Source organism: Musa acuminata, chromosome BXJ1-6 (genome assembly GCF_036884655.1).
Source record: "Musa acuminata AAA Group cultivar baxijiao chromosome BXJ1-6, Cavendish_Baxijiao_AAA, whole genome shotgun sequence".
Classification (NCBI taxonomy): domain Eukaryota; kingdom Viridiplantae; phylum Streptophyta; class Magnoliopsida; order Zingiberales; family Musaceae; genus Musa; species Musa acuminata.
The window spans coordinates 8,007,789-8,031,404 of record NC_088332.1 but is presented as its reverse complement, the minus strand read 5'-3'; the positions used below and the strand labels follow the sequence as shown (position 1 = coordinate 8,031,404).

The 23,616-nt window shown below is 40.8% G+C and overlaps 5 protein-coding genes across 11 annotated transcripts in view; 3 read left to right on the top strand and 2 right to left on the bottom strand.

Annotated features, from left to right (window-relative positions):
• The first annotated feature begins 106 nt into the window (after positions 1–106).
• Positions 107–6,163, top strand: LOC135582597 (uncharacterized). Of its 4 annotated transcripts, none has more exons than XM_065186759.1 (4): positions 107–459; positions 1,572–2,036; positions 4,264–4,298; positions 4,444–6,163. In XM_065186759.1, exons 2-4 carry the CDS (start codon positions 1,706–1,708, stop codon positions 5,341–5,343), a joined length of 1,266 nt encoding a protein of 421 aa, XP_065042831.1. In that variant the 5' UTR covers positions 107–459; positions 1,572–1,705; the 3' UTR covers positions 5,344–6,163. The 4 variants fall into 4 exon arrangements, with proteins under 4 accessions (XP_065042831.1, XP_065042829.1, XP_065042832.1 ...); XM_065186757.1 differs by having other exon boundaries at positions 1,566–2,036; XM_065186760.1 differs by having other exon boundaries at positions 1,541–2,036.
• An 845-nt stretch (positions 6,164–7,008) lies between these two features.
• LOC135677681 (glycine-rich cell wall structural protein 1.0-like) lies at positions 7,009–8,503 on the top strand. The gene is made up of 2 exons (XM_065190050.1): positions 7,009–7,874; positions 8,043–8,503. Exons 1-2 carry the CDS (start codon positions 7,083–7,085, stop codon positions 8,250–8,252), a joined length of 1,002 nt encoding a protein of 333 aa, XP_065046122.1. The 5' UTR covers positions 7,009–7,082; the 3' UTR covers positions 8,253–8,503.
• Positions 8,504–9,397: 894 nt separating this feature from the next.
• Positions 9,398–17,837, bottom strand: LOC135676013 (uncharacterized). Of its 2 annotated transcripts, none has more exons than XM_065186755.1 (7): positions 17,699–17,837; positions 14,987–15,129; positions 13,148–13,419; positions 12,371–12,525; positions 10,231–10,493; positions 9,985–10,047; positions 9,398–9,842 (listed from the first exon to the last, which is right to left on the bottom strand). In XM_065186755.1, the coding sequence occupies exons 2-7, from the start codon at positions 15,110–15,112 to the stop codon at positions 9,585–9,587; spliced, it is 1,137 nt and encodes a 378-aa protein (XP_065042827.1). In that variant the 5' UTR covers positions 15,113–15,129; positions 17,699–17,837; the 3' UTR covers positions 9,398–9,584. The 2 variants fall into 2 exon arrangements, with proteins under 2 accessions (XP_065042827.1, XP_065042826.1); XM_065186754.1 differs by lacking the exon at positions 17,699–17,837 and adding an exon at positions 16,826–17,324.
• A 16-nt stretch (positions 17,838–17,853) lies between these two features.
• Positions 17,854–19,061, top strand: LOC135676015 (uncharacterized). Its single transcript, XM_065186756.1, has one exon. It carries the CDS (start codon positions 17,854–17,856, stop codon positions 18,910–18,912), a length of 1,059 nt encoding a protein of 352 aa, XP_065042828.1. The 3' UTR covers positions 18,913–19,061.
• An 82-nt stretch (positions 19,062–19,143) lies between these two features.
• The window catches only part of LOC135676012 (protein RST1-like), a 36,953-nt gene continuing 32,480 nt past the window's right edge, over positions 19,144–23,616 (bottom strand). For 2 of the 3 annotated variants that reach the window (XM_065186751.1, XM_065186752.1), the window contains exons 22-25: positions 22,689–23,333; positions 21,863–22,010; positions 20,824–20,945; positions 19,144–19,839 (exon numbers count right to left, since the gene is read on the bottom strand). In XM_065186751.1, the coding sequence (XP_065042823.1) occupies positions 19,471–19,839; positions 20,824–20,945; positions 21,863–22,010; positions 22,689–23,333 (1,284 nt within the window). In that variant the 3' untranslated portion in view covers positions 19,144–19,470. The remainder of the gene's footprint in view (positions 19,840–20,823; positions 20,946–21,862; positions 22,011–22,688; positions 23,334–23,616) is intronic. The other variant, XM_065186753.1, reaches the window with a different exon arrangement.

Here is a 23,616-nt window from a genome sequence, read left to right as displayed (position 1 = left end):
GACGCAACCACGTTACCCGTGACAGTCGTCAGTGTTGGTACATCCCGACTCGCTTGTGCATGCCGACACATGGGGTGGTTCATAAAACGGGTTTCGATCTCTTCGGGCTCATTCCGAGGGAGAACTCCCTCCAGTCTATCGCATACCACCGCAGCAACTTATCCCCCCACCTCTCCGGCCCCTTCTCTCCGTCTCTCTCTCAAACCCTACGAGGCGAGGGGAAACGGAGCGATGCAGGTGGATTAGAAAGCGCGAAACAAGCGGTGAGATCAGGGCCCCCCAACTTGTTTTTGTTTTTCGATCCTCGGGTCTGCTCTCGATTTTTCTGCGACCTGTGGAGAGCTGAGGATTTCTCGGGTTCGATCCCGAGCTTCGTCGGCTGATCTCGATGCCTGCCGCGTTTTTCTCGGCAGCTGAGCTTGCGTTGGCCTGATCGACCTGATGCTCCCGGGGTTCCAGGTACCAAATGCTCGACTTACTGTGCTTTCTTTCACTCATCAGTCGGGTTTTCTTCAGCTTCTGAGGTACTACGCTCGATTCTCATGAAAATAAACAAACAAAGGAATTCGTATTTATGTTTATTTTCTTTATGAAAGAAACGGAAAATCCTAACTAGAGTTTAGCGATTCTTTGGTTCTGTCGTTTAATAGAATTTAGATTGTCGCTGGATTTTTTTGGTACTTGGGGAAAGACTAAGTAGGCGATGGGGGGTTGGACTTCCTTGTGGCATCCCATCTGAAGCAACTCATCTTCGCTTCAAGAAATCTAGCTATTTTAGGATTTTATCTTCTATTTGTTGGTTTTCAGATGTAATCATAAGTTACTGAATCGTAGAAATTGAAATTTCACTGGAATTGTTTACTTCCAATCCTCCTTTTGTGTGTGTGTGTGTGTATAGATTGTAACGATTCTTCAAGGAGCAGCGGTGACACAGTTCTAATTCTACTGGTTTCCGTGTGAAATTGGGTCGATACATCTTTTAATCACTTTTAGTTACTTTTTAACTCCTTAGTGATGATTTGAACTATTTAATTTAAAATAAAAGAATCCCTTTCTCGTGGGTTACAAATTCTTTGTTTGGTTAGCTGCACATCTTTAATCCTCTCTTTCTGCTTCCAATAAATTAATGGATGAGAACATTGAAGTCTAAGTTCACAAAAGGTTGGAGGCTTTACGTACTACAAATTTGACTGATATTCATACTAGTTTGATGAGTGACGAGCACACATTTCCTTTCTTTTCTTCTAATTTTTCTCGTCATTGTAATGGTCAATTAGTAAGAAGAAAACGATCATAGTCCATTCTGGATAGAGCAATCAGGTTTTCTTTCCTTGCTTCATTTATGTCATTTACTCTTTATTTCTCATATGATGCCGCATGCCTAACATAGTACTTTTTTAGTTTACCCTTATGTTTTAGCGCATATCTTTGATGGTCTATAATATATTAAAGAATCCTTTTACAGTAACGAATCTGTGTGTGCACGCATGTGTGTTTAAATAAATATTTTTATCAGTTTACATTTATGGGTATGCATCAGCTTAGGAAGCATTTTCTCATGATAGGAGCAGCTGGAGATTCTAGATGCCTTGTTCTTTTTAAAGTTTCTGCTTGATGGAGGAGAAACATACGGGTTCCATTTGTAAATATTATTGATAGGACTTTTAGTCTTAAGTTGTTAGTGAAAATCAGTATCAGGACCAACATGGGGGCCAATTGCTGTGTGGCTGTGAAAGACAAACACTTGCCTAGCCCAGCTCAGTTTGATGTTTCAACATATAGGACTGTAAGACACTCGCCCACATGGAGCTTTCGGTGGGACAACAGAACACACATAGAGGATGTGATAGATAATGCTGCTCAATTTTGTCATCAACATAGTGGGAATACTGGACTTGAAATTAAAAGCGAGTCACCCACTGAGGCTGAAAGTCCTTATGACAGAGGTAGTCCATCAAATGTTTTCCAGTTACAAAAGCAGCTTATATTTCCAAGTAGAACTGGAACTGCTGGGAAGTTAAAAGATGTTGCTGCAGGTATGTAACAATTCTTCGACCTTGTTTAGTATAGTTACATATTTTTCTTTGCTAAAGAAGAGGATATAGGTAATAGAAATGCAATGATAGAGTTGCTTTGTTGAAAGTATTGAGATGGAAGTTGAACGTCTACTTTTTTTTTATGTATGGAGTTAATGTTAAATCTCCTTTGTTCTCTACTTATCCAGATGTATAGAAGTTGATCAGGATTCTATCTCAACATATAAACTGTCTTTATGGCTAGTATAATCCATGCCTTGATACAGAAATTGCTGTTGCATACATACAACTGTATGGAAGGCCTTGTTGTTATCAAAAATTAAATCTTGAACTGGTAGTTTTATAAATTTTGCTTGGTATCGTAAGTAATAGCGTGCCATGCTCCTGCAGACATCTGTCATACTGTGATGCTTGTTGTCCTGTTCTGTCATCAGTAGTGCTAGATGCATTTTCACTCTATGTTCTTGCAACTAATTAGTTACTAATAACATTTATGGCAGGGAAACATATAAAAAGTTTGGTATTTCTAATAGCTCATTGTACTATTTGGATGTATATATGCCTAAAAAACTGATACTTCTAGATTTGTCGAATCTGATTTTTGACAGTAAGCACACATCTTCAAGATGCTTGCATGCTTTGACAGCTTTAACTCATGTAGTCATTTCCTTTCTAATTCATTTTATTGTGACTCATCGTTGCTTGCTGTGCCTCAACCATTTTATATACTATCTTTCAGTGCATATATCTAGAAACTAGATAATTAAGTTGTTGTCAATCACCCCAGGTAGTCATTCACATGTATAATTTTATATGGCCCAACTGTTACACCCTTCTATCTTGTTATCAAACATCCTCCAACATTAGGTGTAAATGGATCCATGAGAAATATGGTACGTTAGGAGAATAATACTGGTTGCTGGTTACTTTTGTCAAGAAAAATCCTCAAGTGGTTTTCTTATTTGGAATTTTCTAATGGAGGGAAACATACAAATGCAGATGGATTCGACTAATGATTTCTCATACTGTTTCCTTTATGGTCCTTTCCTGCAGAATGAATAGCAAGCATGAAGAAATTAGTTGAATAAATTGCATATGCAGAGTTGGGTAGGCTTTGGGAGAATTTATTAATATTGTTCACTTTGTAGATACCAAAGGGTATTCTGCTTGTGGATGATGTTTTACTGGGATTTATTTTTGAAATATTAGCAGTAGTGATTGGTTTGGTCTGAGACTTTTTAGAAGGATACATTTGAAGGTTGCTTAAAATAGTACATATGTTTTTTCGGAAGATATAGTATGTAGTTCGTGAGAACAAATCAGCTGTGTAATCTTGGGAATATAGAGATGCAAGGACTAGTCTTCAATATGGTTTTTATGTTTCTTCTTGGGTTGTTTTTCTACAATTATATTGTTAGGGAGCGGAATCAAGTGCAAATATTATGGTAGAAAAGAGAGAGAATACATAATTCTCTTTCCTTGGTTTCACTCATCATTTGATTTTCTTTTTTCTTTTGGATGAAATAGAACTTGGGAAAGGATCAAAGGGATCAAATACTTTTGTGCTTAGTGTTCTTTGCTTGCTTGATCTTTATATAATTTGAAGCAGTTTCTTTGTGATTTGCACTGGGTTGCTTGGGTTGAATTATGTGGAGGAAGGGGTCACTTCATACCCCCAGTATCTTTACTCATGCACACAATTAGATGGTGTTAATGTAAATTGCATAGTATTAATGTACACCAAGATGGAAGAAGTACCACGAGGACAAATTTGTTGAGAAATTGCTTCTTGAAATGTTATCTTTGATTAACAATACAAAACTATAATCTTATGATATTTTCGGTAACAAACTATTCCTAAAAAAAATTAGGTGCTAAGTAGTTTAACTGATACAAGTGGTAGTACCTTGTGTGTTTGTGCTGACTGCGTATCTGGATCAAATGCTAAGACTAGCAATGCTGATCTCTAGGACTTTTACGAGGGCACTTATTTGGTAATGTTTCTATAAGTAAACTGGTCTTTTATTTCTAAAGATGATGATGGAGAGGGAGAGAGAGAGAGGGAGGAAGGATATGAGTTACAAATTATAGTTGTCTGTGGATGTCTTTATTCTGCCTGGAGAGAGAGGGAGGATATGAGTTACATACTATAGTTGTCTGCTTGAGTAATTTTTTCATAAATCTTCCTTTTTGTATTTTTTTTTCTAATGTTCTATTCATCTAACAGATGATCAATTCTTTGGAAGGAATTCATCCCCTAAGGTGAGAATGAATAATCTAAAACTAGTTTGTTTCAATTGACATCAGCTTTCTAGTGATTAAACTTAAAGTAGAATCAGCTTTCTAGTGATTAAACTTAAAGTAGAATCAGCTTGGTCTCATTGTTGCCGTCTTATTTAAAATTCAGAGTAAGGGGTCTCCCATGTCATCGTGCTTAGCAAGCACTTCAGATATCAATTTATCAATCTCAGTGCCTTCAACTCCTTCCTCATCTTCATTTAAAGCAGATCCATCAACCTCCAGAAGCCGTTCTCTACCTTCTGATCCAACTTCATCAAGGAAAGCATGCAGATCACCAGGCTACCAACTCTGTCGGCAGATCTCTGACAGCAGGATACCATCTCTGCAATCCCGTAATGAGAACAGCTCTCCTGAAGGAAGAAAATCCTTTGTGCTCTCTTTCTGCAGCAATGACTTGTCCACAGGAGGTTCTCATGGTGGGTCTTCTGATGGCTGGTCCATGTGTTCCTTCTCTGAGCTTGTGGCTTCTTCAAACAGAGAGAGATTGTCGTTTGACAGTGATAACCTTAATTTCTTTAGCAGCCAATTAACAGAATCGAATCCTCAGCAAACAACCCAAGTCTTTCCTGATCAGCAGACTTGCAGAGTATGCTCAAAGCAGCTAACAAAGCATTGTGTGGTTGCTGTTTTGGTTTGTGGACATCTTTATCATGCTGAATGTTTGGAGAAAATGACGAGTGAAATCGACCAATACGACCCAACTTGCCCCGTTTGTACTCATGGAGAAAAGGCGGCATTAAAGCTGTTCACGAAAGCTGAATCAAAGGCTAAAAACAAACTCTCTAGGATTGGAATAGCTGACAGTGATGCACAGGCAGATGCACTCTGTGATCGCCAAAACAGGGCTGCAGAAGGACCCAGGATGGAGGCCAGTTCTAACATGAAATCTTCTTTTGGCAGGCCATTTCTGAGGCGACGTTTCTCTTTTGGTAGACCTTCATGGTCAGCATCTGAAAGTGAAGCTAACAGGAAGAAAGGTTTCTGGGAAAGATGCCGGAGGGAGTGATTGCAACCTTGCATTGTTCCTTCATAACATGGGTGCACATATGGTAGTCACTATTTGAGTGCCCAAGCAGGGAAAGCATGTATATGTTCTCTCCAAGAAGCTGGAAAACAGACAGGGCAAGCACTTGTTTCTGCTGATATGGTCGAAGCTCCTGGCATTAGCTGATTTGTCTCTTGCCTTGGACTCAGCATCGTATTTCTTGATTTTCCGCTCTATATAAACTTATGGAATGTGGGAAAGGGAAAATCATTGCAGGTTAGCATCCAGTTTAGGTTGGTACTGATAAGTAGCAGTCAAAGTTCAAGGCCTTGGATATCTCTTGAAGCCTTCCACGCAGCATCTCTTTATCATTTTTTGCCCCTACTTATCTGGGAAAATGTTACATTACCAGAATCCATCGTCAGTAGTTGTTTGCCCACCATCTTTGCTTAAAGATTTGATGGAGGTAGCATGGTCTGATATATGTCATCGGCCTATGTCCTTCGATACTGTAGCGGCTGTGCGGTTAATGGCTTGCTCAGATGCGGTGTCCATGCATGTGGTTTAGCATCTTTGTGGGTGTATTCGAAAGGTACGTGCATGAGAAGGCCTTTGCGTGAACTTACTAATGTCAATAGTTTCGCGGGGTGGGGTTTTGACAGGTTATGTTGTCAAATGTGTTCATTGGTTATATGGTGGAGAGGGAGTGATGTGTCTTCCGATTGATGCTTAGGTCATTGATTGATAAAGAGGCCGACAATTAAGGTGGTAGCAATGTCGACAATTTTACAGGCAAGTTAGATGTATGAAGGCGTATCTACTCTGACCGGATTGAAGTTAACCGACTGTGGTGAATGGAATATGTTGACTAGTTGACAGCAAGTAGTCAATTACTCGGAAGCTTCTCCTCCTGCCTTCTTCATGGAAAGATGCTTTCACGATCCTGTGTGCTGATTAACTTGCACCAAGAATGATGAACATCACCTTATCCTTTTACCGGGATGGTTTAGCATCGTCTTCCGACGAATACTACTTGTCGTAATAGTCGTTTGAGAACAAAAGCCGTGTTTAGTCTGCATCGGAATCTAGAATACGTACAGGCCTAATAAGAAAAAAGAAACAAGAAACGAACACCCATGCGTAGGGAAGGGACACACTGCCCCTTGGCGGGCAGCTTGCCTTTCGGGGTGAAGGTGAGAGGTCGAATTCATTTGGTTAACTCCCGGTTGAGACTCGCACGCACACCAACCGTGTCCGATGATGGGCGTGTCGTATCATTTATTTGCACTCGCTTCCCATCCCATCCCATCGACCAAAGAGAGTGAGTGGCGTACTACTTCCTTCGCTCCTTGAGTCGTGACTTGGGTCCTGTCCTTAGTTTAAGCCTTCGTCGCGATACCACCCGTCGGTCCACCATGCATCCCAGTTTCCGAACGACTCGTGCCGTGGCCGGAGACGGCCATCGCGTCTCTGTGCTCCACGTGTCTCCACCACCAGTAGCAACGCGTCCCCCCAAGGGGCCTTCTTTGGCGCGAGTGTCGCCACACGCGTCACCCTGGCCATAAGCCCAGGCGTCTGAACTCCCACGTTTCGATCGCCCTCTCACGACCTACCACGTACACACGCCTCCGCCACCTATAAATAACGCTGCCCAACCGCTCTTTCTCAACGCAGTCGCTGCTACGTTCTTCTTCTGTTGTGGTGCACTTTGTGTTCTGAGTTCTCGTCTCCAAGGTCGAGCGTTGCACTCATTCGTAACAATGGCGGGCATGAGGGACGAGTACGGGAACCAGATGGGGAGGGTGGATGAGTTCGGAAACCAGATGAGGAGACCGGACGAGTACGGGAACCAGATGGGGAGGGTGGACGAGTATGGGAACCAGATGAGGAGGGTGGACGAGTGCGGCAATCCTATTCGGCAACAGCCTCACGTCGGTGTCGGGAATACGGGGCACGGCGGTGGCATGGGCATGGGCGGCAGGGGCTCTGCTGACGACGATATGGGCACGGGCGGCAGAATGGGCCGGTCCGGGGCCTCTGGCTACGATATGGGCTCGGGCGGCGGAATGGCCCGGTCCGGGGCCTCTAGCTACGAGATGGGCTCGGGCGGCGGTGGCATGGGCATGGGTGGCAGGGGCCCTGCTGACGACGATATGGGCACGGGCGGCGGAATGGGCCGATCCGGGGCCTCTGGCTACGATATGGGCTCGGGCGGAGGAATGGGCATGGGCCGGTCCGGGGCCTCTGGCTACGATATGGGCTCGGGCGGCAGAATGGACATGGGCCGCGCGCGGGCTTCTGACTACGATATGGGCACCGGCGGCGGAATGGGCATGGGCCGCTCGGGGGCTTCTGGCTACGATCTGGGCGGTGGCGGCGTGGGCCACGCTGGCGCTGCTGGCCTTGCCGGCGGCACCGGTGGTTATGGGAGCCGCACTTCGCAGGAAGGGATGATGGGTAGCATGGGAGGAGGCGGTGGCCAGATGCAGGCGCACAGAGAGGAACATCATGGCATCTCCGGGATGCTCCACCGCTCCGGAAGCTCCAGCTCTGTATGATCTCCCGCTATCTGCGTGGACTGTATATGCTACGCATATGCGTCGTATGATATATTGTTCAAATGCTACATATGTATATGTATCCGATAGACTCGTCATATGATATGATATCATATCATATATGCTAATGACGCATGGTCTTTTGAACTTGTCGTGGAACAGTCGGAAGACGACGGGCAAGGTGGGCGGAGGAAGAAGAAAGGACTGAAGGACAAAATCATGGAGAAGCTGCCGGGCGGGCACAGCTCGGAGGAGGCGGAAAGCCAGGCTGCAGGACGCTATGGGGGAGGGTACGAGGGAGCACAATATGAGCCGGAGAAGAAGGGGATTATGGAGAAGATCAAGGAGAAGCTGCCTGGCCACCACGAATAGAGGACTACCGCCGTCCACTTCAGAAATAACGAGCGGCGGCGTGCGGCTAATAACAAAGCATGTGTTCCTTCCGTTCCTGCTGGCTTTCCGTGTCGATGGTCTCCGTCCGTATATTAGGTAAATAAAGCATGTGTTCTGCTCCTGCGTACGTCGGTACGTCAGGTGATGTTTTCCTTTGGGTCGTTCATCGTTGTTGTTGGTGCGATTTCTTTTCCGGCACAGTATTAATAAAGAAGGCTTGCGGTTGGTTCCGTACTTTGGCCACCCACTAGAAACCAAACCATGATGTAATGTCAACCTCATGTGTTTAGAGCAAAGATTCTTATGATTGAGTTTGCTGTTTCGACGTCTTGTTTTGGCTAATCCAGACACACATGTACAAATGAAGGTCACAATGTACAATGATTGAGTTGCGTTCCTGCATCTTCGAGGGGTATACTCAACGCGATAATTCGGCCTTATCTTTTCTTTTTAGAATTTTAATTTAATTAAAATATTAATAAGGGTATATAATTGCTCTTTGACGTGCCATACTATCTGATTTGCTTCACAAGTCGATAATACATCTTATTTGTGTTTTTATTATTAGTTATCTATTGATATAATTGCAATTTTAAGTTCGTTTTATAACGTTAAAAGAGTGTATTACTTCAAATCGTTCGAGCCTATTGAGCTAATGAGTTATTTAGGATCTATAATTTGACTTGACATCAGAAATCTATTTGTCCAATCCCTAGAAAGGTTGAACATTATTTCTGACGTTGTCTCGATTGCCGGAAATAAAAAAGAAAAAAGAAGAAGAATGAAAGCATCATCTTAATATGAGAATATGTATTGCTTAAAGAAGACACATCAAAGGCTACAATTAAACAAGAAGCAAATCATTGGCATGGTCAGGATATCATCAATTCCTAGACCGAATCGAGAGGCCAGTGTTTCTCAGAAAGAATTTCTGATAAATGTTCTATTGCCCACAATGTGAAAATTTCCCTCAACTTGATCAATCAATGAACTTTCCACCATCTGAAATTTTCAAGCCTATTTGTTTTTCCTACACATATCAAGCAATCCATGCCCATTTTTTCTTCTCCCGACCGAGAACCATCCTCCATTCAACAATCTAACCATCAAACCATCAAATTACATAACCGCAAAGAGAACGGCCATGAGCAATCACTTCATTCAAGTGTGGAAGTACACTAGCATAGACAAAAAAAAAAAAAAAAAAAAACAAACAAACAAATACAAAAGAAAAGAAAAAAGAAGAAAACATATCAAAATTTGGCAGGGCAGGATCTTGAAAACCTCCATTTAATCTACATACGAGACCTCTCAAGAATGAGAGTGGGCCGCTGATTTATTTAGCACTTCCTTTAAAACCAACGCAATCCTCTCTGCCATGTGATGCTCCATGAACCTCTCTTTCACTCTCTCATAACCCTTTTTTCCCATCGTCAACCTTCGCTCGACGTGGGTAGCAAGTTTTACCATGTTCTTTGCAAGCAGGATGACACCCTCCTTACCAACAGGATGCAGTAAGCCCGTAGATCCATTCACAACAATTTCCGTGGTGCCACCAGCAGAAGTCCCCTAAAATCACATAGTTAAGAAACCATCACAAGGCTTAGAGAAGATATATACACAAAAGAAACACAACACCACTACTAATGTGCACGTGTGTGCGTGTGTGTGTGTGTGTGTGTGAGAGAGAGAGAGAGAGAGAGAGAGTTACCAACACTGGCAACTTAAATGCCATAGCTTCAATTGTTATCCTCCCAAAGCACTCTCCACGGGCCTAATTTATAAAGAAAAATACCAAGCTTTTAGAATTGATACTACAACTCATGTTTCTACCAATTCAAAAAAAAAAAAAAAGCTCGGAGTGCAATTGTCTTTGACAAGAAATAGACGAATAGAAATCATATTTTTCAGGTTAGCAATTATCAGTAATCACAAGGGCGTCCTGACTCCTGTGTACCTGGGAATTTTGGACAAGCACATCAATTGCAGCCAAGTATGGAGCAACTGCCAGTGTCTTATTGACAAAATGAACACGATCCTGGATACCTCTTTTCAAAACAAAATCACGTAGTTCTGTTTCAAACTTTGTCTGAGCATTCATATCGCTTCCAACTATAACAGCATGCATTGATGGCACTTGCAACTTCTGCTCTTGGATCAGTTTCAGACTTTCATGAAATGAGTGAAGAAATAGATCTTGCCCTTTCCCACGTGAAACACCTGCATCGTCTCTGAATTACCTTAGGAAGAGAGTTCAGAAAGATAAAAATCACAGAATAATACAGAACTTCCAGAAAGTCACATAATAAACCTTTTCCTAGCTATATAACTTACATGTCAAAATCAACAAAATCCAAAAATTAAAGTTGGTATTCTCCATATTTAAACTAAATGACAAATTTAACCACTTAAAAATTGCAAAATGCTAGTTCATGAGTAAAATTATTTATTTGACATTAAGTCCTGATTACACTACTAAACAGAATCAGTATGACTTGAAATGAGACTTAAGGATTTAAGTTACCTGTGTGCTATCCTACATGTATGGCTCAAGGCATGCATACCTTGCCCGTATAAAGAACAGTGAACAAATCCTGGCTTGCTAATGCAAAACCAAACTATGGTCACATGACCAACACAGATACGGTAAACGTTAGATCTGTCATGCCAGTGTGATTACATCCCATGAAAATGAAATTATGTGAACCAGAACCACCAAATGGCACAACATTTGTGGTGATGCATCATTCCACTGGCCTCCTTGATAAATGAAGTATCTATATTTCTAGATGAATCAAACCTTTACCAGACAATGAGCATTGCTCACATTTACTTTCATCACAAGAGACAGTAGTGTGAACTGTAAACTGTACAATGCCCAAGAAACAGTGGGTATGACCTAGACATGCATATCTTGATGTCGCAGAAATTGTAAGAGACTCTCCAAGGACTGGCCAAAATGCAAAAGCAATCAGAGCATCAGGAATCTGATCACACAAAACAATTGTTGACTTAGAAGAAAAATTCCAGGAATCAGAAGAGCTTCCAACATTACAGAACACTGACTTTAGATTAATAATTGTGAGTATGAGGCTAACTGAGCTGTTTGAGATAAAATTTAAGATTGCAATTATGAATTTCCTTCATTTATTTTAGACAATCTCAATATAACAGCAATATCCAAATTCCAATGTCAAAGTCCATTTAGTGCCAATTTTCAAGAAAGAACATAAAGAAGCCAACAAAATGAACATTTTTGAAGAACTTTTGTGCCTCAGCAGTTTTTATGTGTCTTTCTAATTGTTTCACAAAAACTCATTTTTCCAAAAGGTCTTACAACTATTTAGAGAATAAAATAGAATCTCACACATCTAGTGGTAGGTTTTCCTTTTTCGTGGGTAACTGTTTCACGATAACTTATTTTTCCAAAAGGAGAAGGTCTTACAATTTTGTAGAGAATAAAATGGAAATTCACACATCTAGTGGTAGGTTTTCCTTTTTCTTGGGTACATCTAACATGTATTGGCCAATATCTTATACAGTCTAAGTGCTAGTAGCCAATTCTTGTACAAGGTGTTTGCAAACCAAAGCTTGACAAGATTTCCTAAAATATTACATAATTCATAACTATTCTAGAAACAAAATTATTCTGGGAGTTTGAGATAATGATATAGGGAGAAACAAAAACATGCACACAAGTTGCATTGATAGTAGGGCGCATTTCAGAGAAGTTTCAAATAAATTTACGTCTTTCGCAAGCAGGTTTCATATGTCAAAGGACATATTGAAGAGAACTTTCAAATGATTCCACATCTTTCTCCTCAAGCACATTAGATCTGGCTGGATACCATAACATGCTGACACATGCTGACATTGAACCCAAAAAATGCAACATTCCATCTCCAGGTGGAAAGAAACATGAAACAGCTGTATTTTTTAAAATAGAATAAGTAAATAATGATACAGAATAAACAGATACATCATACATGTTAATAAAAAATCTATTTAAATTGAATTTAAAACTTCCAGAATATTCAAAGTACTAGAAGGGACATTTCTAATCACTGTAATATGAAACAAGGAAAGAGATTTTTAACTGTTTATAATGGCAAAGAGAAGATCGCCACTCCGCACACCAAGGGATTCCCGTATATGCTCACGAAGAACTCTTCTTGCAACACTATCTTCAGCAACCTCCATCAACTCTTTACTATTCCCAAGGTGAACAACGTATGTTTCAGGCATCTGGATTCTAGAAGTACAGAACAATGAACTGTTAGCTACAGAACAGGGAAAAAAGTTTTACGAACTTTGCCACCAAGTTGCACATCAAAACAATTTCAGAGATGCATAGAAGTACTCAATAGCTAATATTTGATGTTGTGGTCTATCTTCAGATCAAACACCATGTTCCTCTGGTAATTGATGTGATGCATATATAGTTCATTCATTAAGTCAGCATCTACTACATCAGAATGGTGCATTTTGCCTCAAAAAAATATTTTTGAGTAGTGCAGATCCCAAGTTCGCTCTTCATCACAAAAGAGCAATATGATACTGAAGGAAAAATAATAGAAGAGAGAGAAAGACTTTGTTACCTGAAATGAGTTAATCTCCTATACTATCACAGAAAAAAAAGGAAAGGTAGATACATAAAATAAGCATAAAAAATTGAAATGTTCATTAGCTATAGAAAACCTGTCAAAATTTCTTGTTTAGGAACTGTCTGAATGGCTTCAAACTAGAAGTATTAAATGTTGGTGGACTCTTATGTATCTAATCAAATGTGCCAGTTAAACAAACAAAGGATGATATCCCCAGATATGAATAACATGTTGCAAATACTATATGATACTTTTGCACTTCTTACATACTTTAGACGGTCACGAGTCCTATTTTTCCAATACTCAGCTGTCATATGAGAGTCGATCATGGCTCCTGCAACAAAAGGAAGATGCTTGACATATTCTAATTTGAAGTAATGCCCTCGCATCTCATGAATCCACCACAAGATTTTTGGAAGAACTTGAGGAACTCGTTCCTTGAGAACAGCATCAAGCCACTTTCCAGCAACAGCAGTGTTCAAAATAACCAGATCAGCTTTTAGAGCAGTATCAATGACCTCTTGACCTTTTGCAGAGATGACCTAGCAATTCACCAAAACTAAATTAAGATATAATGGCCAAAAGCAAGCCCCCACTATATCCAGCAAACTGATAAAAAATAGAGTAGCATATAAATCACAAATCATATACATCAAGAAAGTTTTGGATGTTATGCACATAAAATCAGCATGTATTAGCAATATTTAGTGTTAGAGCAGCAATAGCTGCAAAATCGGGCATATTATCTCAAGAATAATAGAAGATTGATAAAAGAATATAAAGGGTATTCGAACTTATAAGACTATCTTGTTACATGTTTCCAAAGTATTCAAAATCGGTCTTCCTATGTGTATCGACCAAGTTGGATCAGGATTATTAAAGGATGACCCCAAGGTATCAGTATTTTGGGAAAACAGCCAGAGTTCGGCTGAACAGACGAAAACCAGCAGAAAACAGAAATAAATTAATCTACTAGGATTGGCTGAAAATCAGCTGGGATTGCCTGGACTTGGTCAAGATCCACCAAGTTTGGAAATATCAGACAATCCCAACCTACTCCAGCTTATTTTGGTTTGGAAGCTTGCCAACTGACAGTGGTGTCCTTCACCATGGCTGATTCCTGCTAACAGGCAGAAAATTAAGAAAAAACAAAAGAAATCTGAAGAAAATAGAAAAGAGACAAGAAAAGAGAGAGAGAGAGAGAGAGAGAGAGAGAGAGAGAGGAGTGGGGAGAAGCAGAAGAGGAGATGGGCTTACACTTACCAGCTCCACCATCACTCCATCTGTTGCCATGATATATAATATGATACACATTACACAAAATACATAATTACAACATATTATCATATATTTTAAACAATGTAATAAACTCTATAATGTATAACATATAAGATATATAGTAAATAACATATTTGAGTTAATTAAAACATAAATTTATTGTAATGATTTAATTAGCATATAAATCTAATTTTAATTTATAAGTTACATAAAAAAGAATATGTGAAATTTAAAATAAGCCTCATTAATCACAAGTACTCATGTTAATCACCATTTTATTAAACTATTATTATCTTTTTTAATTTTATGAAAATTAAAATTTTCTTAATTTCCATTATTTATTTTTTTATTTTTAAATTTCAAATAATTTTATGATCTGATCTGGTGGACACAAATGTGTTTTTGACAAGTGAAACGCAACCCTTTTACCAATACAATTTTACAACCTATGCACGTTTCAAGACACACCTAAACAAGTGCACAAGAGCGTGCGCGTGCGCGCACACACACACTCACTCGATGACACAATCTAGAAGAACACCCATGCAGAACAAAATTCTGACCTTAAATTACTCAGCCATTAACTACTGCACATATATTCCAAACTCAAATTAGAAGTAATCTAAGATGTTAAGCCAGTCTAAAAGTTCATTCACCATTTAGAGTGGATCACATACATGATGAGCTAAGTCAAACCTACTTATGCATGTAATCCTTAAAGGTGAAAATCTGGATAGAGAAGGTTATGAAAGCAACCAAAAAAGGTACAGAAAAAGGCCAAGTAAGAATGCATATGTTGGTCAGTGCTAATTGCAACATTTTAATTTTTACCTGTACTCCACGGTTTAACATCTTATGCTCCAAACTATATGTCACTTCATTAGTTTCCTCTGATTTTGGGTAAGTGATCCATACCACCCTGGAGCCCACAATTCTTAATAGAAATGCTAACTCCATTAACAGTAATGGTCCACCTGCACAAAAAGTTATTTTGATGAAAAAGAATTAAAAGATCAGGCAATAGTGATCTCCTACTTACACAACCATGTCATTAAATGTGCAAACAAGTTAATTTCGGTTGATAAAGCATAATTTAATATAATTATGCAGATGAGTTTATCCTCAACAAAACATATACTTACTCGAATAAGCTGATTGTGACAAAGCACAACATTTAATGATAAATTTTGCTCCATTTTAAGTGTTTCGACCATTTGCTGATTATACTTTAAGATGCAGGGGAGAAGTGCAGCTCATAATATACCTCAAATAAATAGTGCACCATGACATGCTGGAAGTAACAAAAGTTTTTTTTGTCTGACCTATTTGCCTTTGCAATAGGAGGGTGATAATGCGCTAGTTACATGGATTATTACTATATTCTCTTGTTCAGCATATCCTAATAGAGTTTCATAATTGATTAGATAGACTTTGTACTAATTCTCTAACTGTTTCTTGTGAGACATGTTGCTATAAATCTTGGATCCAATATGTATGTATATGACAGCTTTTTACATGTGATGATCTCATTCAAAAAATGCTTCAATGAAAACCAACTTTTGATGGTCATGCAAGATACAGAAGAACATGAACCATGACTGCAACCAACTATATTTTACATGATAGTTTGAAATCCAACAAAAAATATATTTGATCCAGTATTTCCTTGTTTAATTGGTATTATCTATTCTTACACAATTCAATTGTTACTTTGTTTTTTATGAGACACGATCCTTCTTATTTGTGTTAGTCACTATATAAGTGAACATGAGTGATCAAATTGTACCCAAGTTTCTGTCCGGAAGGCTTAACAGGGCCAACAAAAATTATGTTCCTTTTTCTTTCAATTTAATTTCGACTCATTATCTGACAGATAAGAATTAGATTACAAGTTCCAAAATCCACAAAAATTGATGCCCATTTGACAAAAAACTACTGAGATAAAACAAGAAAAACACTTCAGTAGAAGTGACTGTAAAAACTCTAATATTAGATGGAGACCTTGTGCATCTTCCCTTGCAGGGTTAATTTTTTAGATATAAAAGCAAAGGCATAATACATGATTATTTCTCGCAATTTTCTTGCTTATAACCTACACTTGTAGGTTTCCCATTTTACAAGAGAACTCACTTCCCAGTAATCTTCTAATCATTAAAAGGAAGCGTTCCAAGCACTGGTTCAAGCTCTATATTGGTAAACACATCACTCTATTACTTCTAAAATGCCACCATCAGCTACATGAAGAGCCTGATCCTTGAAACATGCTTCTAAAGGGAACAATTACTCCTAGCAAGACCTCCCACCGCAAAGATTTTATCCGTTCTGCTACCTTTACTAGGATCTCCTCCAAGACCTTGCAAACTGCACAACATCCACAATGCCTCCATAAAAGGACATCCCACCTTTCTAAATTCCTCAGATTTTCCATCCTTTCTATTTCATTCTCTGAGCTGCGTCTCTAAACATCATATGTAACAGGCACCGGAAATGGGAGTCTGTTTCAGTTTGGCCACAGTCTCTTCCTGATTCCTTCCTAAAACTGTCGCCTTTCTTAGGTATCAACCAATAAAAGCACAGATTCGTACTCCATTGACCTCGGTTGAGTTCCAATGAGGAATAATAATCTAAATCCAAGAAGAAGTCCAAAAAACCAAAAAAAAAAAAAAATACCGGAAAGAGAGAGCTCGTGGGAGACGAGCAGCACAAGCTTGGTCCTCATGAAGCCGAGGGGGTTCTTGCGAGCACCGACGTCGACATCAGAGTGCCGCGGGAGCTTTGCCCGATCCACAGCGGCCGCCAGTCCATTCCGGGGCGGGTCGCAGGGGGCGGAGGCGCCTCGGATGAAGCAGACGAACACGGTGGAAACGGAGAGGATGACGACGACGAAGAGGACGAAGCGCTTATTGAAGAGAGGGATCCACCCGGCAGCCGGCTTCGCCATCGGGATCTGGATAGAGGGGCCGTATCAGATCCTTCCTCCAAGATCCGGTATGCAGCCTAGGATTTGCTTCCTCCAAGATCATCCAGAGACCGAAGCAGCCAGGATGAGGGCGAGGGCGGTCGAAATTATCGGCAACAGCAACGCGCTGGACGCCGGTGGCATCAGTGAGAGATCAGACACATTGCTGTGTAAATGTAGATCTTATGGCGACCACCCAGTCGTTGGTTGCTGGGCAGGCCCGACCCGACCCAGACCCAGACACAGACCCAGACCCATGTTGTCGTCGATTCAATAAACCACCTTACTTCATTTATTGATAAAAACAATTTCATTTCCAATACTATATCCAATATTTTGTTAAAAAAATCAAAATCAAAATCAAAATCAAAATCAAAATCAAATTTCGAACCAAATTAGACAAGCCGTTAACATTAAATGAGGAAAATGAAACAATTGTTTTTCAAACAACCTACCTTCATAAATTCCCTACGAGGGGAGTATTTATGATCGATCCGCGAGTGGTTGCTATTAAAGAAAGAAAAGGATTGGACGATTCTTAAGACTAAATTTTGCAATAAACTAATATTTGGAACCAATATTACCAGGGCTTTGTGTGCTTCATTCATTCATTCATGGGTCATGGCCTCCTACAAGAAATCCGGCTCGTCGTCAGATACACGCACCCCAGGCTTCTTCTTGTTCTCTGCCTCCTCCTGACTCCGCCTTGGACAAGAGGAACACTTCTCCTGCCGCCAGGATGAACACCCTCGTCGTTTGGCCTGGGATTGGCGCATTGATGGTGCACAAGAACAACTCGTGGCGACAAACCACCCTGCCATCCCTCCGATTCGTCCCGCCAAACCCTCGCTTACTGGCTATCAGGACCAAGCAACGCGGGCCACTCGCATTCCCACCCCGGTCCACCACGACCCCCAACCCTAATCTCACCGAGACCCCAGAGGAGAACGAGGAGGAGAACGAGGGCATTCCCATGGAGTACGTGAAGATCCTGGCCAAATTCAAGTCCCGCCACAACTACATCCGCGTCCTCGACGTCTCTCGTCGCGCCGACCACCCCCTCGCCGGTTCTCGTCTGCTCCTCCTCGACCGCCCTGGCAACATCCACAGCATCTCCTTCCTCCTTAGGACCCTCACCTCCACCTACTTCGACGTCTTCGCCACCCTCCCTCCCCTCCTCCCCCACGGAGGCGGGCCCATCGCCATACTCGGCTTCGGCGCCGGATCCGCCGCCCGCCTGATCCTCAGCCTCTACCCGGACGGCGCCGCCCCTGCCCCCGAGATCCACGGCTGGGAGTTCGACCCGTCCGTGATCGCGGTCGCCCGAGAGTTCTTCGGGCTGTCGAAGCTCGAGAGGCAGCACCGGGGCAAGCTCTTCGTCTATGTTGGCGACGCACTCGATGCCAAGGTCGAAGGCGGCTTTGCGGGAATCCTGGTGGACCTCTTCGCGAAGGGAAGCGTGATACCGGAGCTGCAAGATCCGAAAACCTGGGAGAATCTGAGAAGCAGGCTGAAGACTGGGGGGAGGATGATGGTGAACTGCGGTGGCAGATGCGTTGAGGCGGAGGACCCGCGCAGGGACGGAGACTTGGTGAGAGAGGAGACGCTGAGGGCGATGGGGAAAGTGTTCGCCGACGAGTTGTTTGTTATAAATCTGGGAGCGGGTGGGAGTAAGGAGGACAGTTGGCTGGCCCTGACGGGACCTGCGCCGGCTGTAGATGCTTGGAAGCGGGCGTTGCCAGCGGCGGAGCTGAGGCGGTACGTCGACATGTGGACACCACCATCCAATATTGGTTAAGGCTTGTAGCTCTGACGAGCACCATTGCTGCATCTAGTTTCATTTTGATTCGAACCAACACACCAAAGGTTGATGCGCATCCTGTACTGCCACAATGAACACTGGTATTACAAGCAACATTGCCGAGGAAGAGAAGTTGCTAATCTTTACGGAACAACAACTCTGCCACATATAACCGTCCTCCCTCTGTTACAAAGAACAGAAACAGCAGCATAATAGGGAGATACAAAATAACAAACCTCCTCCCTGTGCTCCATTCAACAGATGTATCCATCAAAACAATGTCCCATCTACGTTACAATGTTAGGCAGCGCAGGCAACAGGCCCAAGTCCAATTGTGTAGGGAGTTTTGTTGCCCCTTTCTTTCACGTTCTAATGCATAAATTGTCATTATTAAAAACAGGGAAAAAAAAATACTATTCCCGGCAATCTGGTGTGACGAACAATGATCTACGGCGCTTGTATTAGCTGAGTCCCTTTTTCGGCTCTTGAGCATATGGTTGTCACCGGAAAGCTTGCTGGCATACAAATGAGTTTTGGAACAGCATGTAGCAACCATCAAACTCGTGCGACCACAAGGGTTGCAAGCTTCAGCTGTTTTTCAAATGGCAAGAACTGCTTCAAGGAGAGGCATGTCTCATGCATCACGTGCGCCAAGAAGATGGACAAGCCGGCTTCGCTAGCGTCTATTTGGTCCAAGGTTGACGAACCACCAGCAATAGTCAGCCGCTCTGCCCAGGTGCAGATCCGCATGGTGCATACCCAGAGCTTATCCACTAGAGGTCCAGCGATGATGCTCCAGGAGCTGTCAGATAGAAGAGATGGCAAGGTGACAGGCAAGTCACTCAAGACGGTAGTTGGTTCAATGGTCAGAAGTGGCATGTACATACACCATCTACTTGATAGCAAACCTATAAAACGCAGTGCCTGTAGAGGAAAAAAGAAGACACTTAAAATAATACAGTGGCATGCTCAGACCAATTGATATGTGTAACACCACCCAGAAATGCAGAATGCCAGACCAAACAAATGCACAAACTCACATATGAACCAACAGGAAGATTAGTTTAGTAACATGTCAATTGGTAAAACGACATGCTCTATTAATGAAAACAAAAGAAATTGGTTGCTTGCCTTAGACATTTCTATAAAAAAAGGCTTCACGTTACTACAGTGTCTTTGTCAATTGCTTTTGTTTATGAATTGGAAAAAAGGGCAGCTCTTTACACCATAAAGGCTTCACACCACTATAGTGCTTTTGCTTCCTTCTTGAGAGCGCGCATCAAACACTAGCCATTTGTCAATAGCTTATGGCAGGAATCAAAAACTTTCTTGGAAAGTGAATAGCACTTCAATTTACAAGAATACTAAGGTCCTTTCTGTATGTATCACCAAAATCTCCCAGTTTTCCTGACCTGACCATGGCTACCTTACTAAACAAAACATTGTTCTATGCACTGTAGAGCAACCCTAGAGATTTCTGCTATAACTCCATAAAATGGGCTAGATGTACAGATATTTTGAAATATCATTGGTTCAGTTAAACCAATCCACATGAACCTAGCACCATAATGCATTTCAGTTCAAGGGGAAAAAAAAAGGGGGGGCAGAGAGAAGTCACTTTAATTGTCCAAACAATCCCGTTAAATGATGATGGTTCAATGAGGCAGGTTATCGGAAGATGGCGAATCTATCAGGGAAACCACAAATCTTTAAAAGGCTATCATAAGAGTCTCATGCTACATGTCTATCCCTGTAAATTCCCAACAAACTGATCCAGGAAGGACTACTCCCATCTCTTATCTTGACATCACCATGAGGAACTATGCTAACAGCCTTCTAGGCTTCTAGAGCCTAATTTTAGTGCATATTATACTATGTAAAGTGCACTTTAAACTTTAAACTACTCACAGTAGAGGGATATTCTGATATGCAGCTGATCTCAAATGCATCAAGAAGCCATTGTCTTTTGATTCTACCCTCAGCAGTCAATAGAGATGCAGCCACTTCCACAAGCATGCTCCACCATGGACCTGAAATGTGGTGATAACTTCGATATCAGATGATTATTAATAACCAACTATCCTAACCACAGTTGACAGCAAAATACCAAAATACAATATTGGTAATAATATTTTCTTCCTTCTCTTAGAGGATAATGACAACAGGTGAAAGGAACTATAAAATACAGTATAATATCCAACAGTAGGTTGGGAAAAACACAGACATATATAGAGAGAGAAGATGAAGAGATTATGCAGTGACAGAGGGGGAAAAAATTAGGCTATTTGATAGAATTATAAGACTACCAAATAAAATAGTACTTGAAGAAAGACAGGAGGACAAGTCTAAACATTTATCCACAAAGGCACCATGTGAAGAATTACTCTACAATGAAGAAAGACATATATAGGTCACCTTAGTAAATTAAATTTGTTCCAAATGTTAAACATCTTTGCAACTAATTTTCTCTCGTGTCTAGTGATGTGATCAAATGATCAATTCACTGATATATATCTATATGCACAGCCAACAAAGGCTTAATTTTCTTTGTAATGGCAATCAATCACAGTTTAGCTAAACAAAATAGTATGCTTTACTTTGAAGCACACTTGAAAGTCGCTCTACTGCTTAGAAACTGATAGAGCAATAGACACAACAATATAGTTGCTCCTCTCCAGAAGCATCTTGTTTCATATTTTACCCCCTTTTTTCTGCTCCTTCAAGCAAGCATAAATACTGGTGCAGACTTCAGCCACTTGGTTTCATGTGGCATTATATACATGTATGTATGTATGTATACATACATATATGTATACATACATACATACATACATATATATATATATATATATATATATATATATAGTCGGCACATGAATCAAAACATGTCTCTTGCACATGTAGATAACCAATGCAACTTTAACAAGATTTTAGTTACAAAACTGACCTTCAGTTCTTGCATTCAACACATGGGCTTTTAGCTCTGACATTTCAGAAACAGGAAAGCGCCCCATACCAACCAGCTTGGCTTTTATGGAGATGATCTTGGCTACAAAAGAACTACTTTCTCCATGCAACTGACCAATAACAGAGACCTGAAGATAAGGCATCATCCAATATAACAGAAAGAAATCCAATAAACTTAAGGGGAAAACAATTAGGAAAAGATGTTGGATCATGGATTAAGAGGATAAGAAACTCTATATAATCTAAATAAACAAATACCAAGCAGATATTGGAAAAAGCATTTGGAGAAGATATATTTCTTATAAATACTGCATGTGATCATTGAATTGCTCGAGCATATATTGCTATTAAGTTGCACTAGACATGTAAGAGATCAAGATGGGCTAAGATGGGGTAGTAAGGATGTATTGACTTGAACCCAACTCAAGTCATCAGTAGATCAACATTTCTTGACCTGGACCATACAGAAGGAGAATGCGTCACATAAAAATGGACCAACAGGATCGGGTTGGTGGTCAAGGGTGAACTTTTTCTTTGAACTTTGGGGAAAAATGAGTTGCCCCAATATTACAAGCCAGGGAGCATATGCTTGACCCAAACCTGACCTAATCTGTTAATGAGTCCAAATTTCACAAACCTGACCTAATCTGTTAATGAGTCCAAATTTCACAAACCAGACCATCATGTGAACCCAAGTAAATTCTCCTAAACTGGGTTGGGTCGACCCAACAAGTCAAGTTGAGGCAGATGCCTCTAAATACCAAAATCGGGAAAAAAGGAAACAACTATAACAATACTATACCTACCTGCAGAATATCCACAAGCCACTCTTCTCGAGCCTTAGCCAAGCATCTTACAGCAACAGGCCATTCCCCAATAGAATCAATGTGCTCTTCTGAAAAGCCATCACTGGTCAGCTCAGGCAACAAAGATAACAGACAGGCCATGCACTTTTCCACATTTGATGTAATGCTGAGTTCTTCTGGGGCCTCAGTAAGGCAATGATGCAGGCCCTTCCAAAAATAAACTCTTAATCGGCTTTTCTTTTCTGGTTCATAAGCCAAGTAGGAAGTAGAACGGAAGTATTCAACCAAATCAACAAACAGTTTCTCCAACCTCCGACCAGAGAATATTTTGCATATGTTTAAGAGATGTTCAACCAAAAACGTTTGCAAATTTAGCTCAAGTGTCCTGAATCTGGACAGGTCAGAGAGTTCATCCACAAATTGCAGGAAAGGGCTAACATGATTTGCATGAACTAAAGAAAAATTCAAGCATTCTTCCCGAAGTGATGTGAGACAATATCTCTTGTGTGCCTCTGCAAATAATTGTGGATCATACCTCATGCAACGTCTAATGATTACTCCCCAGTCCAAAGGAGGCAATCTAGGAGCCTTGGAAAGCCATCTTAAGACAGCTGCAACAGTACTTGCATCCATGACCTCCCCGGCCTACAAGATAGTCAAACAAAAAAATATTACATATCTTAATTTTCTTTTCTGAAGCATATATAATTTACTGGCTACTAACAAGGACACCATAATCATCTTTGAGCATAATCATATGAAAGTGAAAATTATCACCATAAGCTAAAATATGTCTTACATAATAATATTGTGGACGTTTCTATAAGCATGGAATTTCTGCCTGATGCAACTTGAGAGTGGTTTTGGAACAAGTATAAATTCAAAAGATCACTTTAATCTTAAAACAAAATACTTCAACGATATAAGC

What these genes read in the sequence shown, in the direction of transcription:
- LOC135676013 (XM_065186754.1), bottom strand. Translation starts at nt 17,096, where the DNA reads ATGGCGAAGCCGGCTGCCGGGTGGATCCCTCTCTTCAATAAGCGCTTC. An exon ending in TGTTAAACCGTGGAGTACAG is followed by an intron (nt 13,420 to 14,986) that starts GTAAAAATTAAA and finishes GTGAATTGCTAG; the next exon opens with GTCATCTCTGCAAAAGGTCA. An exon ending in TGCTTGTCCAAAATTCCCAG is followed by an intron (nt 10,048 to 10,230) that starts GTACACAGGAGT and finishes TTTATAAATTAG; the next exon opens with GCCCGTGGAGAGTGCTTTGG.
- LOC135582597 (XM_065186759.1), top strand. Translation starts at nt 1,706, where the DNA reads ATGGGGGCCAATTGCTGTGTGGCTGTGAAAGACAAACACTTGCCTAGC. An exon ending in GTTAAAAGATGTTGCTGCAG is followed by an intron (nt 2,037 to 4,263) that starts GTATGTAACAAT and finishes TTCATCTAACAG; the next exon opens with ATGATCAATTCTTTGGAAGG. An exon ending in GAAGGAATTCATCCCCTAAG is followed by an intron (nt 4,299 to 4,443) that starts GTGAGAATGAAT and finishes TTTAAAATTCAG; the next exon opens with AGTAAGGGGTCTCCCATGTC.
- LOC135676015 (XM_065186756.1), top strand. Translation starts at nt 17,854, where the DNA reads ATGAACACCCTCGTCGTTTGGCCTGGGATTGGCGCATTGATGGTGCAC.
- LOC135677681 (XM_065190050.1), top strand. Translation starts at nt 7,083, where the DNA reads ATGGCGGGCATGAGGGACGAGTACGGGAACCAGATGGGGAGGGTGGAT. An exon ending in GCTCCGGAAGCTCCAGCTCT is followed by an intron (nt 7,875 to 8,042) that starts GTATGATCTCCC and finishes GTCGTGGAACAG; the next exon opens with TCGGAAGACGACGGGCAAGG.